Consider the following 17,018-nt stretch of genomic DNA (forward strand, 5'->3'; position numbering starts at 1 on the left):
GAAACACCACACTTATTACACTGGGGTTAAATATTTAATATCAAGCAAAGGAATTAGTAAAAACACGAGTCACCTTTCAAAAAGGAATCACAGTAGCGAGACCCTGCCAGGATGAGTGCTGCTGCCCTTCACACGCGTTCGGCATTAACCTTTAACCCACGCACACACCGTACAAAGGAAAGCCTTTTATACCAACAAAAAGTTGAACAAACGTGCACAGGGTTATTGTTGTTATTGTGCTAATTTTTCACGAAACATTTTGCCACTTCAGGTTGCATTATAACGAACGCAATTCGAACAAAATGTTAAGTATCGGTATACTTTCTTTCACTACTTTAAAGTGCCCCCGTGCAGGTTTCACGTCTGTTGTGGAATGTGAATGCTATCCCCTCGTATGCATGGGTTTCTCATAACACTGCACTTTACTCCTGCTAACAAAACATACAAAACAATAAAACTGGTCGAACATTAAAGGTAAATGCAGTTTTTTGTATTATATTACTTGCTGTTTTAAATAAGGCACGCACTCTACAAGTAACTATATTTGCATTGAGTACGGTAGAGCACAAAGTATATTTTGTAATGATTTGAAAAAAATCCAAGATGGCCGAGTGTCTCAGGGGGGCGAGTTCGAGCACTTACGTAAGGGAACTCACGCCAACGCTGCCGAGCTCCTTAGAGGTTAACATTGCAGGCTCCACCTAAGGTCAAACTAAGTTCATGTGTGAAGCAAGTTTGATTCTTAGCCCAACTTCAACCAAATACAACACAACCAAAACGAGATTCCGTTCGGTCTAGCCACGCTCTGACGGATGATTGAGGAGACACAAGCACCACCGATAACAGCAGAATTTAGCAGCAGTGTAGGCCCTTGAAGGATGTGTGAATGCCTGTGATGGAATGTCCGTGTCATTCATCAATTAAATATGTAACTCCATTGCCACATCAGTCTGTTTCATAGCCAAACGAAAATAGCACGTATGTTTCGTCGCCAAAATAAAATATTGTTTATGATTCATGGCCAAAATAAAATACCATTTAAGTACATTCACAAATTATCATTCTGAGCCAATAATTCCCTGCAGGATTTGTTCAAGCAAGGCAAACCCTGGACGGGTTTTGGCTTCTCAGAGCCTCATCAACATCATGCAACACTTTATAATAATAGTAACAGTACAGGAATATAATTTAAGCCTCACTGTGTTTTAAGGCCCTTATTTGGGTGAATATTGAATTGGGATGTTTTATTGAGCGGTAATAATATTGTTATCAATATTGTGCACGCAGCAATCTTTTTTGAAAGCGCACATAACAACAGGCGCCAATCACCATTCAAGTGCTTTTGCCAGACTGGATGGACTTTGAGGTCACATGAAGTGTTAAAGGCTTGCTGACAGAGCATGGGAAAGACCCATGTGTTATGGGTTAAGGAAGATGACTGGCGGATGCACCATCTGTGCTCTCCACAGTGCCAACATAGGCACGATCTCACACAATGACTACACACCAAAAAAACATGACATTAAATTCGGTTCTAAAATTACTTTGGCCAAATTCCATCTCTTAGAATTATTAATATCGCCTTGACTATTCTTGGTTCTTACCCTTCTACGTGACTTTACCGAAAGAACCAAGAATATGAATCCCTGCAGTCATGAAAGCTTTAAATCAAAATTTAATCGCCTTGACTGTTATGCAAAGAACATCACCCTCACGTGCAGGGGTGAAGTGCTGGCTTCTACTGTGCATAAGATGTCACTTGAAGACATTAAATACGTAGTTATGTGATGTCTCCTTTTGCGGACAGGGTGATACAATGCTTTGCGAGAGTTTGAATGTCTCGTGACATGACACTGAAAACACAATCAGTATCAATGTGAGGAAAAGACAATTTGTTTTACTATATTTGTTGATGAATGCAAATAGCAAGCCAATAGTGCAGTAAAATAACCCTGCAGTTAAAATTTTACATTGGAATGTGCTCTGAGCTTTCTTTTGTCAGAGAATTTTCACAGACATTGCTATTACAGAATTTATATTCCTAACTTTAAACAGCATGCACCTTCATCAACAAACTAACTTGAGCTAATATTACAAAATGTCAGCGCTTATCAACAAACTGCAAATGTGGAATAGATGTTCCAAAAAACGTGTCTTTTATAGCCATACGCTGCTTATTTACAGGGTCTGTGTGTATTTTTGGGGTCTCAATCTGCCATGCTGTCTAGACGCTGTAGCAGTTGAGTGTCACAAAACAATGTTTCTCAGTCACGTCAAGCAATTAAGGTCTAATAATATTCTGCTGCATGAGCCTTGAATACGGGACTTGTTCAACGCAGTATTTTAATAACACAAAATTCTAATCTTCATCATATTTTACGGCACTTAGGTGCCTCAAAACCTCATAACACCTTAGACAACATTTAATCTCAAACATTTCCATGGACCCCCCAAGTGGCAGCTGTCCCTGTGTGGCACAAGGTGACTCAGCACTTTCCTGCCAGTGAGCATCAGTCTGCCAGTAGGGGCCAATGATTGCTGCTACGTGTAATCCCAATTGAGTAATTTGCGAGTAATATTTTACAAATTTCGCAAAGATCCAGGGGCCGGCCCAGGACACGCTGGCGGGACCATGTCGCTCAGCTGGCCTGGGAATGCCTGGGAATTCCCCAGGAAAAGCTAGATTCTGTCTCTAGTAGTGTAGTGTATAGCAGTGTACGGTGTAGTAGTAGTAGTGAATAGTGATGTAGAGCTGGAGTCTGTCGCCAGGGAGAGGGAGGTGTGCACCGCCCGACTCGACACGCGCCGCCCTCACCAGGGCAAGCGGACACTGAAAAACCAACGAACGAATTTTACAAATTTCAGAAAATGTTGTATCATGACGCTGGCACACAAATGGCCACCTTGTTTAATGACGTCAGTGCATCAGTAACGTGCACTGTGAAGCGGACGACAAGTATTTGTTGGCAACTGTAGCCGCAGTAACAACTAGCGTCGCCTGCCGGATTCCAACCGCGAGCCTCTGCAACATTAGGTTGAATGTGCTATCGCTGGGACATGTCATGGATGGATGGAGTGGGAAGTTTAATACAGCAGGGCCATTTCTATTAAAAAGTGCATTCTTATACACAAGTAGTAATGGAATGGAGTGGCTGGGGTTTATAGCTCTGAGCCAACACCAGTGAGATCCAGGTAGTGACACTGGACAGTTACCTATGGTTTCAGTGGTTTCTCAAGTTTCAGTGAGCTGATGGTCTCAGCCTGGTCATCAGTGGCTCCAAAAAAACCCATCATATTACATTTAGCTTTTCACCTCTTCAAATAAAAATGCGAATACCCAATTACTGAATTGGCATATATTTTCCTATAATTATTTTCAGTATTTTGATTGCTTCAGTTGAGGGCAAAACAAAAATAGAAGGGCATCCAGAAGCCCGTACGCTTATGGACCGTACAGAATTTAGCTTCGCTGAGTGTTCTTCAGCAGCGGTGGTCATTTGGAATGCCATTGCCTGAACGCTGTAAATTTGGAACGGTGTGCTGATTTGAAACATTAATAAACTTGAAAGTTCACTTCAATGTCATTCTCAAGAAAATATGCTTGTAACCACCCAAGCCCTGGCCAAATTGCACACATTTTATATACAAAGTTTCATCGCGAATTTATTTACACTTATTTAAGAAAATCTACTTTCACTATTTAACCAAAGCCAACCATAACGGCGGTGGGCCATGTGTGTTTGACACTCGGAGTGGAAATGGCGCTGCTACACGCTGACCAGCAGACTCAACTACAGCTGGCATGCATTGCCGACTGTTGTAAAAGTGTCCAAAATCTGTGGAGTGATTTAGATTTATTTTGTTGAAATTGTTGTTGAAGAAGGGACACAGCCCAACATGTCAGCCCATTAGATACGATTCCATTGTGGGCCAGTGTTAGTGACCGATGTGGTGTTTACTTTACGTGAGTTCACTGATTTGGCGATTGATTAAATTCGTATACAAACGCAGCGCATATTATTTTTTTGTGTGGCAAACGAGCTGGCAGAACACATCGAGGCCAGAACACGTGGGATGCAAATGTGTGGATTGTGTAACAGGAGCTGTGTGCTTCCTTGCGGTGTAAACTGGGGAAGTATTTAAAATGAGTTGTAACAATAAACAAATGTGAACTGCAAACAAAACAAAGGTCTGATAATTGAGCTGCTTAACTCACTTTACAAATCGAAGTAATAAAGTAACAAATTAAAAGTAGATTTATCCAGTGTCATTCACACAAAACCTCACAGCACTTTACGTAAAATAACTGAACCATTCACAATCCCTTAACGAATAAAACTGAATAAGACCCTTACAAGCATGTAAAATAACAATTGCCTAAAGCACGAGACCATTTTAACTTCACTAGAAAACACCATCAAAAATATAAAAATTACTTCATTATTCCAAAGCCTGCTCTATAGCGAAAGACTCAAAAGTCCCAACTGATTTCCTCCTCAATTGAGAATTGAGGCAGTGTTCATCTCCTATTTACATCTCTAAACCAGTAGAGGAAATGCGATATTCATACGGCAGGGGGTGAGTAAATCCACAGAACACCCACTGTTCACTTCCCCACAAATCAGCACTTATTTTATCGACCCAAGAGAGATGATGGGTTGAATCAATCTCCAACTGGGATTTGAACTCGCGACCTTCTGATTGCAAGTCACTCGCTCTCCCATTGAACCACGTGGCCAGTTAGTAAAAGACTCTTCAAATACAATTTACAAGTTGAAGTCCATTCCTTCTTCAGATGAGAGAGCACCACTCCCTCCAGTTCGGGATGTGTTTCTCTGTCTTACACGGGATCATCTCTTCTGACAGCAGAAGGTGCCCAGAGGAAACAGGGCCCCTATAAATGACTCACCTCCCCTACGCACGTGTCACCCTGCTTCTCGCTTGCCATATATTTGCTTCTGAGTTCTGCTTTAAACATTTGTGGCCCATGTGTGCACTTAAACAATCCAAAATCTCCCCCTAACCAACACAAACACAGCATGGGACAGTGACTGCCGAGTTGGGTGTGAATCATCGGTTAGCCAAGTTCAGGGTGATCAGCTAGTCTTAGCCAAGTCTCGTAAAGAAAGAAATAAAAGTTTGCATGAGCCGTCCTTCATGATATTGGCTCAGGGTTGCCAGCCCTAGAGTTCCAAACAAACAAAAGGCAGTCCCATCAAATAAACTTCTCACACCTGCATTATGTTTAACGTGGACAGCAGAAGCCTGCTTAAGTTTATTTAAAAATCACTCACTGCTACCAAAACACTGCTCTTGTTGTGGCAGCCAAGCTGGACTAAGCAAACAGCATCTGCCTGTGCCTGTGCCTATGTATACACATGTATTATGTGCATGCAGATACACGTATGCACGTATGTATTTGTGAAAGTCAGGTTAATCCCAGAACCCTAACTTTGATCCACGACCTAACTTTGATTAGTGACCTCTATCTACCTGGCTTGGGACTCCCCGAAGTTGACCGGGTTAAAATAAATGCTTGGTGCATGAGAGCGGCAGTCAGACAAATGTGATCCTGGACCCCATCAACACCACATGCACAATAATTGCCTAAATAGGTGCTCGCAAACACACACTGTCGCCTCCAGTAGTCTATCCAGGATGAACATTCTGCTAATTGTTTTCCATAATAAATCCTCTCTCTGTCTTGCTGTAACTTCCCAGAGTTAGCATTACGAGAATTAAAACTCGTCATTAAATTCGCCCACAGAGGTATTGTTTATTGAATGTGTTTATTACGTCAGGAGATCGGCTCTTGGCGCCTGCATTCACATCCCTCCACTGGTGTGTCGTGTCGCCACCTCCGGTCCCACCCTGTCACGGTCACTGCTCGCATGCACAGTCCGCACCATCTTCTCTTGAGCCGTCCGGCCAGTCGCTTGTGTATTGGCGCTTACATTTATTACATGTATGTGATAATTGCCCCCAATCGGTTGTCCTTGTGTGTGTGCGTGTGCGTGTGTGCACCTACCAGTACAGAGCTGATAAGCATGCAGCTGTAGAGGGCAGAGAAGTCCAAGAGCTCCTGCATGGGTGCTTCCTGGAAGACGTAAACAGAGGCATCAGAACATTATCGAGACGAGGCATACGTCAGCAACAGCGCGTCCCAGCTGCAAAACCAGAGCAACGCAGAACGTCGCTGGCACCGCGGACTGCATGGTTGGGAATGTGAGCACAGCAATTCCACCAATATTAAATCGGCCTGCGGTGGTCACGTGCCGCTTTGCGACGTGATGGATTTTTACGATTCGGGGTCACAAAACAAATTGACAAACTCATTTGTTTTTAACTTGCGATGAGTATCGCACCTTGCGTGGAGGTTAAGAGTGGTTTCATTCCACGTCAAAGCACAATGTGTGCATTCAGCTCAGCAGCAGAGTGCAAGTGAAATTGGGGGAGGGGGTGAAATTGGGGGATTCTCCTGGCTCTGATTTTCGTTTTTAATCCCCAGGATTGCACTTTCAGTTGACATCTGGGGGGAGAGACACATTTACACCCCGCCCCCCCTTCCCCCCCAGATAAAATGCTTCATTTTAAATTGCCAGGGTCGCACATGGTTGTGGTGGAGTGGGCGACTGCTTGGTGCTGCAGGGCTGGCTGCAGGTGGCCAGGAGATGGGAGCACAGCGATGGATTCTTAAGTCTCCAGTTTCCTCCCACAAGAAGCCAAACACTCGAGACTCAGTGAGATTCAGTGAGGCTTCCCAATTTAAAGTGCATTCCTAATAATACTATTCAAAGTGCGCATAACACATTAATGTAATGTGGGCAGTTGTTGTTGTTTTTCTTACTTTTTTAAAATCTTATTAAATGAAGGCCCTGAAAAAACATTCCCCCAAATATTGATTGACTTGATTTCACCATTGGTGGATATATTCCACGATTTATCGCTTTGGATCCATAGCTCTGCCCTCACTCCACCCACTCCATCCTGCCAGTGCAGAAAGAGAAGCGGGGGAATGCAGGTCACCAAACGCAGAATTAGCGCTACATGAATTGCTCCAACAACAAAAAGAGACACGATGGTGGCCAAAAACGCACCATGCATTGGGGCCAATGATGTGTGTACTGGCTTTGAGGTTTGTTGTTTAGGGCCGTTTTAAGATGATGATTGATGATGACACATTACGCACAAATTTGAGTCGTACAAATATTGTCCTTGAGAGATGGAGAATCGCGTGGAGCCAGTGATGGCCACATCACCAGTGCGAAAGAAGTTCAACACAGATACAACAACGCATCTCCGTGATAGCCTTCAATGGGGCTCCCCAATTACATGCACAGACACAAATACAGGTACACCCACACACCCACCCACGCAAAGACAAAGATCCCCAATGTAGCCTGAACAGACTGGTAGGGCAAGTGCTGTTAGCGAGCACCTATGAAGGCCGGCAAGGCATACGAGGGGGTGGGTGACCAGCACCATGCCCGGCCGCTTTGGTCTTCCCAGTGGCGATGTTTTCACATCGCACCAGGTACTTATTTGTGGCTGAGTCGACCTAGGGGAGGCCCAGGACCGGTTTAGATAATCGTCACTGGTGTCGGCCGTGAGCGAGAATCAAACTCGAGTCACAGGGTTCGTAGTGCAGTGCACTAACCGCTGTACTACCACTCCACACATGCACACACACATATACACGCACGCACACAAAGACAAACCCACACTAGCTGGCAGTGTGTGCAGTGCAGTCAGCCAGAGTTCATTGGGGCTGATGGGAGGCCAGCCCAGGGTCCGGGTTACACAAACCACACCCCTCATCGAAGCATGAGGTGATGGGAACAAAAATGCACCTACACATGCAGCAGTGAGTGCTGCATGCCTTTCCCAGCTCGCAGTCAGCGTGCAGCATTTCCCAGTTGGATCGTGTGCGTTGCGTGCATATAACGCCAAAAAACATGACCAATGATGCCTCATAGTGCACAATGCATCGCGTTGTGTGCAGTGTTTCGGTGTGTGTGTGTGTGTAAGAGCCGGTCCGTTTATTTTAAACAGTAAATAAACATACGTACAAATGCACGACAAAAATTACCAGCATTTAGAATAAAAATACGAGACATCTCCCAAAGGTAACTCCTTTATTCAAGACTTCTGGTCTGGACAATTCCTCTTATGTGAGCAATTCCTGAACCATTCGAATAGAGTGCAGGAGCCGCTGTGGCTCATTGCTAATACGCAGCAAAGCCATGTTTTGTACTGGGGGAAAAAATAACCTGAGTGATTTTGTATCGTTTGTTGTTGTAACTTTCTGACCCGCCCCTATTGGACGGACATCTGTGAAAAAGAGCTTTATAGCTCATCGGATTCCTCCCGTATAAATAAATACATTCTTATTCTGATTCTGACTGTATTTGATCTGGAACCTACCCACTGTAACAAACACGAGCTCTCACTACCCGGCACATGCACACACACACAGACTTACAGCCACTCACCTCTTCCTCATTATCATCAACACTCTCCTCTTCAACGCCTTGTTGGCACGTCTGTGCGCTCCACTCCGCTTCGTCCTCCTCCACGAGGTCATCCTCCGGGTCCGAGTTCGAGCGCGTGGCTTTTGGGGCCCTGTCGCCAGGACAGAGATTCCCTGTGAAGCCTCACGGCGGCCTGTCGGGCCACTCGTGAATTTCGACTGGCAGAGCCGAGGAGGAGATGGGTGAAGCCGGCACCGCACCCAGGCCAGCTGGGTCTACTCAGCGCTGTCACACAGTGCCAGGTAATTATTATAGCAGGCAAAGTCAAACTGCAATTTTGAACTCATCAGGTTTAGATAACAATTGACAATGCTGTTGTGCATTGCCAGGAATCGAAGCTGGGGCACCATGGCTATAGTGCAAAGTATTAACCAGGAATGCCACTCTTCTTCATTTATACTGAGGCACAGATCCCTCAATTAGCCTCAATAAAAAAAAATCTGCACTCATAATTACATCAAATTCCATTCGTCACTAAGTGCTGGTGACATCACCCTAGCACTTGTACGAGCTTAGGAGCAGTTTCAGACCGTGCAAAGTGTCAAAGGCCCCCTGGTGGGAGTCACGGGGTGGGCCAGCCAGTTATGATGGATTCATTGACTGAGATGACTTGCAGATGCACCACTTCGCAACCTTGCTGTGTTTTAGCCACCTGGCACTCTGCTCATTGTCATGAGTTTTGCTGGATAGCGGCTACTGCCAACTGCACGTGAGAACCTTGCATGAGCCCGCTCCAAAGAGGCCAATCATGACACCACTAGTACCAGTCGATGGCACATCCGTTTAGCCTCCTGTACATCAGCCCACCTCTCCTCTAGCCCGTGCCGTGCCCGTTTAACTCCCTTTATCTGGCCAAATAGAAGCTGCTTGGGCATGCGCTGGCTGGGCGTGCAGTGGCTGGGCGTGCAGTTTCTGGGCATACCGACTACATCATGCAGCCGATGTATCCTCCCACTGATGTGTCTATGTCCAAGCAGAGTTTATATGTCTTCTCAATATGAGCAGCATGTCATCAACATAAATAATATGCATAAGGTCGAAGAGGAAGGAGCCATCCGTTGAATGTGCCATAGATCACCCACCTGAGTTGCATCTGCACCAGCACCAATATAAACATGCTCACAGTTATTTACTTTGACGGGTGTATACGCATTCGTGCGTACATCTGTTACGCGTTGTTAGACTACCTGTTTGTGTTCAAGCTGAAGATGATGTTTCGGGATTCTGCACGCCTCTGCTGCTTCTGGGCCTGAAGGCGAAGGTGAGGATGCATCACGCGTACACAAGTCATTCACAGAGAAGGATTTCCCTCCAGTTGCGCAGTCTATACAATCACAAGATTCCATTGTTCTGAACAGAAATCAGATTGATTTCCTATCTGAACTAACCATTGTCCCCAACGTCACCAACCTGAGCAGCACAATGAAGTACGGTAAAATAACCTCCTCCAGGACTGACGCGAGATGTAAGGCCTTCATCCGCCAGTGCATTGACAAAGGGCTGTTAGATTATTAATTACGTACGTAGTATATACACGGCGGCCTTTAGATTTAAATGTCTGAAAATGCTGCCTTTTAAAATGTTGTGGCTGTTTAGAGATGGGGCTACTGAATGCTGAAGACAAGTACTGCAATCCCTACAGAGAGTTTAGAATGAGTTCGTTCTGAGACATGCATCCAGGACCGACATCGCTCGACATGATGCATGGTGCGTGGCCCATGTTTAAACCGAGGGGGAGTCTCTAGTGCTCTGCTGTGGGTTCCTTCGTATCGATATCAAAAGCACAATTGGGATAAATGTGGAGGGAAAGGTTCAAAATTTAAAATACGAAAAATGCAGTCATCTGAAAATCTACGAAGTTAATACCAGCTAGACGTTGGTACTCAAGGCCTGCTTAGCGGGCGTTAGGCACGCTGCTTCTGTTTGGGTTTGTTTTGATTCTCTGAGGCACAGTAGCCTTGGTCTCCTCAAGTGATTTCAAAACAGCAGAGATGTCTCGGCCTGCGCCTGACAAAGCACAATTGAAATATATTTTTCTTAAAATTATGTTTAAAATTTCCACCGAACTTTTCATTGAAGTCTAAATGTGAGGTCTAATGAGCCCTTCTTGGGGAATAGCCTTACAAATATTTAATACTCGCATTTTTCTCGACGAATAGCCCATGTGCACTTTGCTTGTCCTGGCTTACATACAACATACACTACAGTGCAGGCCCTATTAATGGTTATTCACCTTACCAAAGCAACCAGATTTATCTCAAGAGCATAACAAAAAAAAGCCTATATACACTAATGTGGAAGCAATATCACATCTCAACATCACTTAATCGCTAATATGACATAAAACAAACACTAGAAAGGAGTTTAAAATAACAACACTTCAAGAGAAACTCAGGCCTACAATGCGAGTCTACGTAAGCCTTGTGTTGGCTGGTGGCACGTAGTTCCATTGTGAGTTTCAGGTTTCTCAAGAATTTCGCCCCCTGAATTAATAGCAGCGTGTATTGAACAAAGCCTAAAACAACACTTGCGGTGTTTTTAACACTATTGTACTATTAAAAAAGAGAGGAAATTAAATTAGAATGACTTGTTTAAATAACATAAGAGAAAATCATCGACACATGCTTGAGATGAGAACTGAGGCAAACCACGAGCATGAACGCAGTGATGTGAGGCATAGCGATGGATTGCATTTCATAACAATTGAAGTGATATGATAAATAGTTCGATAAAAAGCATGATGGAAATGAAAGTTCAACTTTCATTACTTCTTGTTCAAACATCACGTGTTAGCTAGAGAAAATACAATAAGGTTTTCCTTTCTCTTGCAAATGTAATAGCAATGTGCACAAAGGATTGCAGAGTAACCAGCACGAAATGCCAACCAGGATACTTAACAAGGCACCTTTGGAATGAGCATGGTCACGTGCGCTCCCAGAGACAGCATTTGCTTTACCGTAATAGGTATTCGAGTGCAGTCACATTAAGAACTCGTCTGACATGATGTCTCAGCAAAGTGTCGCCTAGGGGGGAAGTTATAAACCATCGTAGCTTTAACGCTGTGCGATATAGCACTTTGGTGCTGCTGTAACATGCGTATATTTGTAAAGAGTTTTCAAACCAATGTCCTTTGCAGAACTGTTAAAGCTCTGCCACATGACCTCCTGGTCGCCATATTGTTTTTACATTTGGGCTTTTTTGCGTTGTGGTCCTGGTTGAACATATTGCATCACCAAAGGACGCGCTACTCGTCGTAACAACAATGTTAATTAACATTGTTAATTTACTTCAGGACATTATTGAAGAACTTCAAGAAGGCGGCAAAGTTGGGCTCAAGATAAATGTGACCAAAACAAACTTGAACAGATTCTTTTGCTAAACGATTACTTTTTGTTTCCGAGACACAACTCGAAAATACATCAGACTATTTATACCGAGGGAAATTTTTGAAAGCAGATAGGGTCCAAAAAGGCGACCTAAACGGATGAGCACGAGAATGCTCAAGAGCTTTTGAAACACTGAAGTTGAGTTGTTGCATCGCGAGACTGCGAAAGATGTCGACACCTTGGAGAGGGGTTCACCCAGCAGGGGATAGATCATGGCTGCTGATCTGAACGAAGCTGCCTCTCCCCTCAATTAACCCGGCCTAAAATGAGTACCCCGTACGGTGTGCCAGCATCAGAAATTGAAAAATCATGGTGGCTACAATGAACACGTGACTGGTCCCACGCTCCACTGCGTGCCATGCCAGCTGTAATATCAGGTGACGTTTGACTTCAAGGCCCAACAGCGAATATGGTAAAATAGGACATCTTTGGCTTGTATTTGTCCCACGTATGATTTACTTGTATGCTGGAAGGTGGTGCACTTTTTGTTTGACTTTGGAAATTGTCCTCTTGTTTCATCTAAACCATGACACGTCTCAGGAAATGAAAGGTAATTTTTCCTCGGTGCATATTCTCCTTCATAATTGTCATAATTTTTGTCGAGTTACTTAGCCAGGAGAGAATGCATTGGTTAATTGTATTCAAATAGGCGCACCATAAACATGTTAACGTCTGCTTCGAACGTAAGCGTCGCTGTTTTTGACTGGACTGCTTTCTGGCAGATGCAACACAATGAACGCGGTGTGCAACAGCTTCCAGGCAACAATGTTGCCCCTAACACAAGGGACTGTTGGTGCTGCGCTCATTGGAGTGCAGCAGAAAGGAGCTTTTGTCTCCATTTCGTTTGCTGGCAATTATAGTTGTAAGCAATGCATGTTTAATGGTGCTCTTCAATTGAACATTTGTTCAATGGGTGTTTGCTACTGTGCCTCGTTAAAACAATTCTGGAGCACGGCTGAAAGTTGAAAAGTGTGTTTAATTTTCGGGTGTGAAGTGAATTGTGCAAACAAATAACTAAAAACTTTTTGTAAGCATAGTTGCATTTGATATACTTGCTTGTGTGTGCGTGTGTGTTGGAATTCTCTCACGCCGTACGAAGCCAACCATGCTAATCGGAGGCGTTTAAGAAATAAATTGCTGAATGAATTACAGAACAATGTGAAAGCAAATCACATCAAAGTGTAGTTAAGTCGACAACGAGCCCCACCGAGATCCTGGATTGGAATCCCTCGCCTCCACCACCACTCCAGCCAGCGTCACCCGTGGAGCCAACTATAGGTTACAGTCATGTTCCAAATGCATAGCCACATTAAGAACATCAAATAACTCGTGTTGCACTTATTTTGATGTAGCTCAGTTTAAAAGTCTATCAATATATGGACATGATGAGTAAGACACTTGGAGGGAACCAGTCGTCTACGTGGATTGATGTAAAACTATACAACATCGTTCCGTTGTTTTTCCCGCCCACAAATCTCATTGCTCTGACTTCTCAACTTGGTACCTCGACAGAGGGTTGTGACCTTTTAATGCAATGTGGTACAAAAGCAACTTTGTTCACTGTGCGTAGGCTTCTGCCAATGTATGTGGAGGGCTATCCAACGGCACGGCGTCGCACAGACACCATTTGGCCGAGACTGTGCCAAGAGGCGCTACGCAAAATCGTCTTCCCTGATGACATCCTTAACAATAAACTGTCACAGAACAAAAAAATAAACGATCAACATTGCCTGTAGTTGACTAATAATAAACAACATAATTCGTCATTTACTGTCAGAATGTAAGTTTATATGAAATTCGGAGGCCCAAATTATAAAAGTTTTTCTTACGGAATATCGTGTCTGAGAATATTGGTAACAATTGTAACTGTGTAACTCTATGAAAGTTTTCTGAATGCGGGGCCATGCAAACAGTTAACACACTGAGACGTCTCTGTTAACACATGAGACGTCTCTGTTAACACATGGGGTGTCTCTGTTAACACATGAGACGTCTCTGTTAACACATGAGACGTCTCTGTTAACACACGCGGTGTCCCTGTTAACACATGAGACGTCTCTGTTAACACATGGGGTGTCTCTGTTAACACATGAGACGTCTCTGTTAACACATGAGACGTCTCTGTTAACACACTGAGATGCAATGGATTGATGTGACGCTGACCTGCCCAGTCTCTGTGCTCGCACGGCAGCGCTCGCGGCTGTATAATGACGCCCAGGGGGAGTCTCGCCTACACGCAGCGGGCGTGCCTTTAATTGCCATCCCATCGTTTCCCATTGCCACGAAATTACACAACGCAGCCGTGGCTGCGAGAGGCTACGCGACTCCCTCCCGTTGTTCACGGCAACTTTTACACTGCACGCGGTAAGGCCACTCTCTCTGCTGGCATGAACGAGACGCCCCGTGCTCCCCCACACAGCCTGCTTGTTTCATTGAACCATTTTGGCAGCTGCTTCGGCGAACCTTTATTGCTTGAATATACCTATTACATCTTTGTAAAATAGTTTTGAATAGACTTGTATTTTCAGTATTAGTTTTTTTTTCAAAGTAAGGTATCATAGTATAGTGCTGTCAGTTACATTTAAAGAAGTTCAACATTCGTATTATATACTTGTTCATCTGTGCTTTAAAATCCTCTGTAATCACAAGGTTTAATCTTGTGAAAATGTAAACGTGGGGCCCTGCAATTTCTCGCTAATGCCATTGCTGGCGGAAGAGCCTCCACTAGAAGTGAACGCTGGTGGGTATTTGGCCTACTCTCCCCACGTCGACCACCCGTGTTAGAAGTGGAGGGCGTGAGAAGAATTTTGGCCGCCTCACGTGAGCTGCTGATCAACGTCTCCCGTTGTGTCGGAGTCATTTCGTTCTGTTTTCTATATCTACAGTCAGAAGCAGAATCTTCATTTAGACTGGAGAAGGAATCTGATGAGCTACTAAGCTCTTTTCACAGATGTCCAGTAGGTGCACGGGGTCAGAACGCCACAACGACAAACAATAAAACAAATTCAATTACAGCTGCAATGGAACTCCATAGGCAGGTAGCAAAGGAGACAGGGTGAGAGTGTGAAAAATGCAAAGCTGGTACCACGGAGACCTCAGATTCTAATCTGGACAGCCACCTGAAATGACATCAGGTTCTTAAGCGTAGTGAGTTCATGGTCTCAGCCAGTTCACCAAAGAATGCGTGAATAACGCGTCATATGATTTACGTTTTGTTTGACCAATACTTGATCGCCCTATTCTGACATGTATTTTTAGGGTTTTAAATATAAAATTTGATCTTTCACTCAAATCAACTCAAGGTATTTTTTAAATACTCACATATGAAATGAATATTCTGACCATTCTGTACATGCGTGCATTTTCTCAGGGTTCTCCATTTTCCTCCCACATGCTAAACACTCATACATGGAATTGTCCAAATATCCCAATGCATTACTTTTCTAAAAAATGGGGAGAGGTCATAAGACTTAGTGAGGAATTCCGGGGTAAATAATTGGCATCAATTATTGCCATTAAATGTGGTGCTGGTATTCAAGTGTGTAGTGGCATAGAGGTTGCAGCTAACAACCTCTATTTGTTCCTGACCTCGAATACCACAATTTGAAATATTTATCTGATTATGGACTAAGCCCCTTTTGGTCAGTTCAGAATAAAAAATATATTTATCTGGTGTGATGTGTAAACATCAACACTTGGGAGTCAAGAATAAGAATTCATTCCTGCTGAATGCGTATGACTGATGCTGGCCTTGATTGGTGCTCTCTAGCTCGTGTGTGTGTGCTTGTGTGTGTGTGTTTGTGTGCGTGTGTGTGTGCGTGTGTGTGGGCATAACACGGCCATGCACAGGGCCACGCTCCCCGCCAGGCCCAACGCCAACGTCAACAATGGCCCATTCACGCAGCCGGGCGTCGCGGGCGCGTTTACTTTTAGCGCGCGCCGCCCGCCTCCCGCCTCCGCCTCCTCCGCCTCGCGCCGTCGACCAGAGTGGCCCCTCGCCCTCTCCCCGCCGTATCGAATACGCTCCACAAACTTCTGCGGGTCGAGACGCGGGTGGCGGGCTGATTGCACCGGCGGGCGGCCGCGCGGCTCGGGAGCCCGGCACGCCACGCCCCAGGGGAGTCAGGTTCACCAAAGTTCGGGGTCAAACGGGAGTCGGGTTCACCAAAGTTCGGGGTCAAACGGGAGTCGGGTTCACCGAAGTTCGGGGTCAAACGGGAGTCGGGTTCACCGAAGTTCGGGGTCAAACGGGAGTCGGGTTCACCAAAGTTCGGGGTCAAACGGGAGTCGGGTTCACCAAAGTTCGCGGTCAAACGGGAGTCGGGTTCACCGAAGTTCGGGGTCAAACGGGAGTCGGGTTCACCCAAGTTCGGGTTCAAACGGGAGTCGGGTTCACCAAAGTTCGGGGTCAAACGGGAGTCGGGTTCACCAAAGTTCGTGGTCAAACGGGAGTCGGGTTCACCAAAGTTCGGGGTCAAACGGGAGTCGGGTTCACCGAAGTTCGGGGTCAAACGGGAGTCGGGTTCACCCAAGTTCGGGGTCAAACGGGAGTCGGGTTCACCAAAGTTCGGGTTCAAACGGGAGTCGGGTTCACCAAAGTTCGGGGTCAAACGGGAGTCGGGTTCACCAAAGTTCGGGGTCAAACGGGAGTCGGGTTCACCAAAGTTCGGGGTCAAACGGGAGTCGGGTTCACCGAAGTTCGGGGTCAAACGGGAGTCAGGTTCACCAAAGTTCGGGGTCAAACGGGAGTCGGGTTCACCGAAGTTCGGGGTCAAACGGGAGTCGGGTTCACCAAAGTTCGGGGTCAAACGGGAGTCGGGTTCACCAAAGTTCGGGGTCAAACGGGAGTCGGGTTCACCAAAGTTCGGGGTCAAACGGGAGTCGGGTTCACCGAAGTTCGGGGTCAAACGGGAGTCGGGTTCACCGAAGTTCGGGGTCAAACGGGAGTCGGGTTCACCAAAGTTCGGGGTCAAACGGGAGTCGGGTTCACCAAAGTTCGGGGTCAAACGGGAGTCGGGTTCACCGAAGTTCGGGGTCAAACGGGAGTCGGGTTCACCCAAGTTCGGGGTCAAACGGGAGTCGGGTTCACCAAAGTTCGGGG

At 45.3% G+C, this 17,018-nt stretch overlaps 1 protein-coding gene across 1 annotated transcript in view; it reads right to left on the reverse strand.

The window, feature by feature from the left end:
- Positions 1-17,018, reverse strand: part of LOC144721802 (exocyst complex component 6B-like) — an 86,863-nt gene that overhangs the window by 48,718 nt on the left and 21,127 nt on the right. Inside the window, exons 7-9 of the mRNA XM_078599724.1 lie at positions 9,719-9,780; positions 8,493-8,622; positions 6,029-6,097 (exon numbers count right to left, since the gene is read on the reverse strand). Of these exons, the coding sequence (XP_078455850.1) occupies positions 6,029-6,097; positions 8,493-8,622; positions 9,719-9,780 (261 nt within the window). The remainder of the gene's footprint in view (positions 1-6,028; positions 6,098-8,492; positions 8,623-9,718; positions 9,781-17,018) is intronic.

Source organism: Lampetra planeri, chromosome 12, assembly GCF_965212315.1.
Source record: "Lampetra planeri chromosome 12, kcLamPlan1.2.h2, whole genome shotgun sequence".
Taxonomy (NCBI): domain Eukaryota; kingdom Metazoa; phylum Chordata; class Hyperoartia; order Petromyzontiformes; family Petromyzontidae; genus Lampetra; species Lampetra planeri.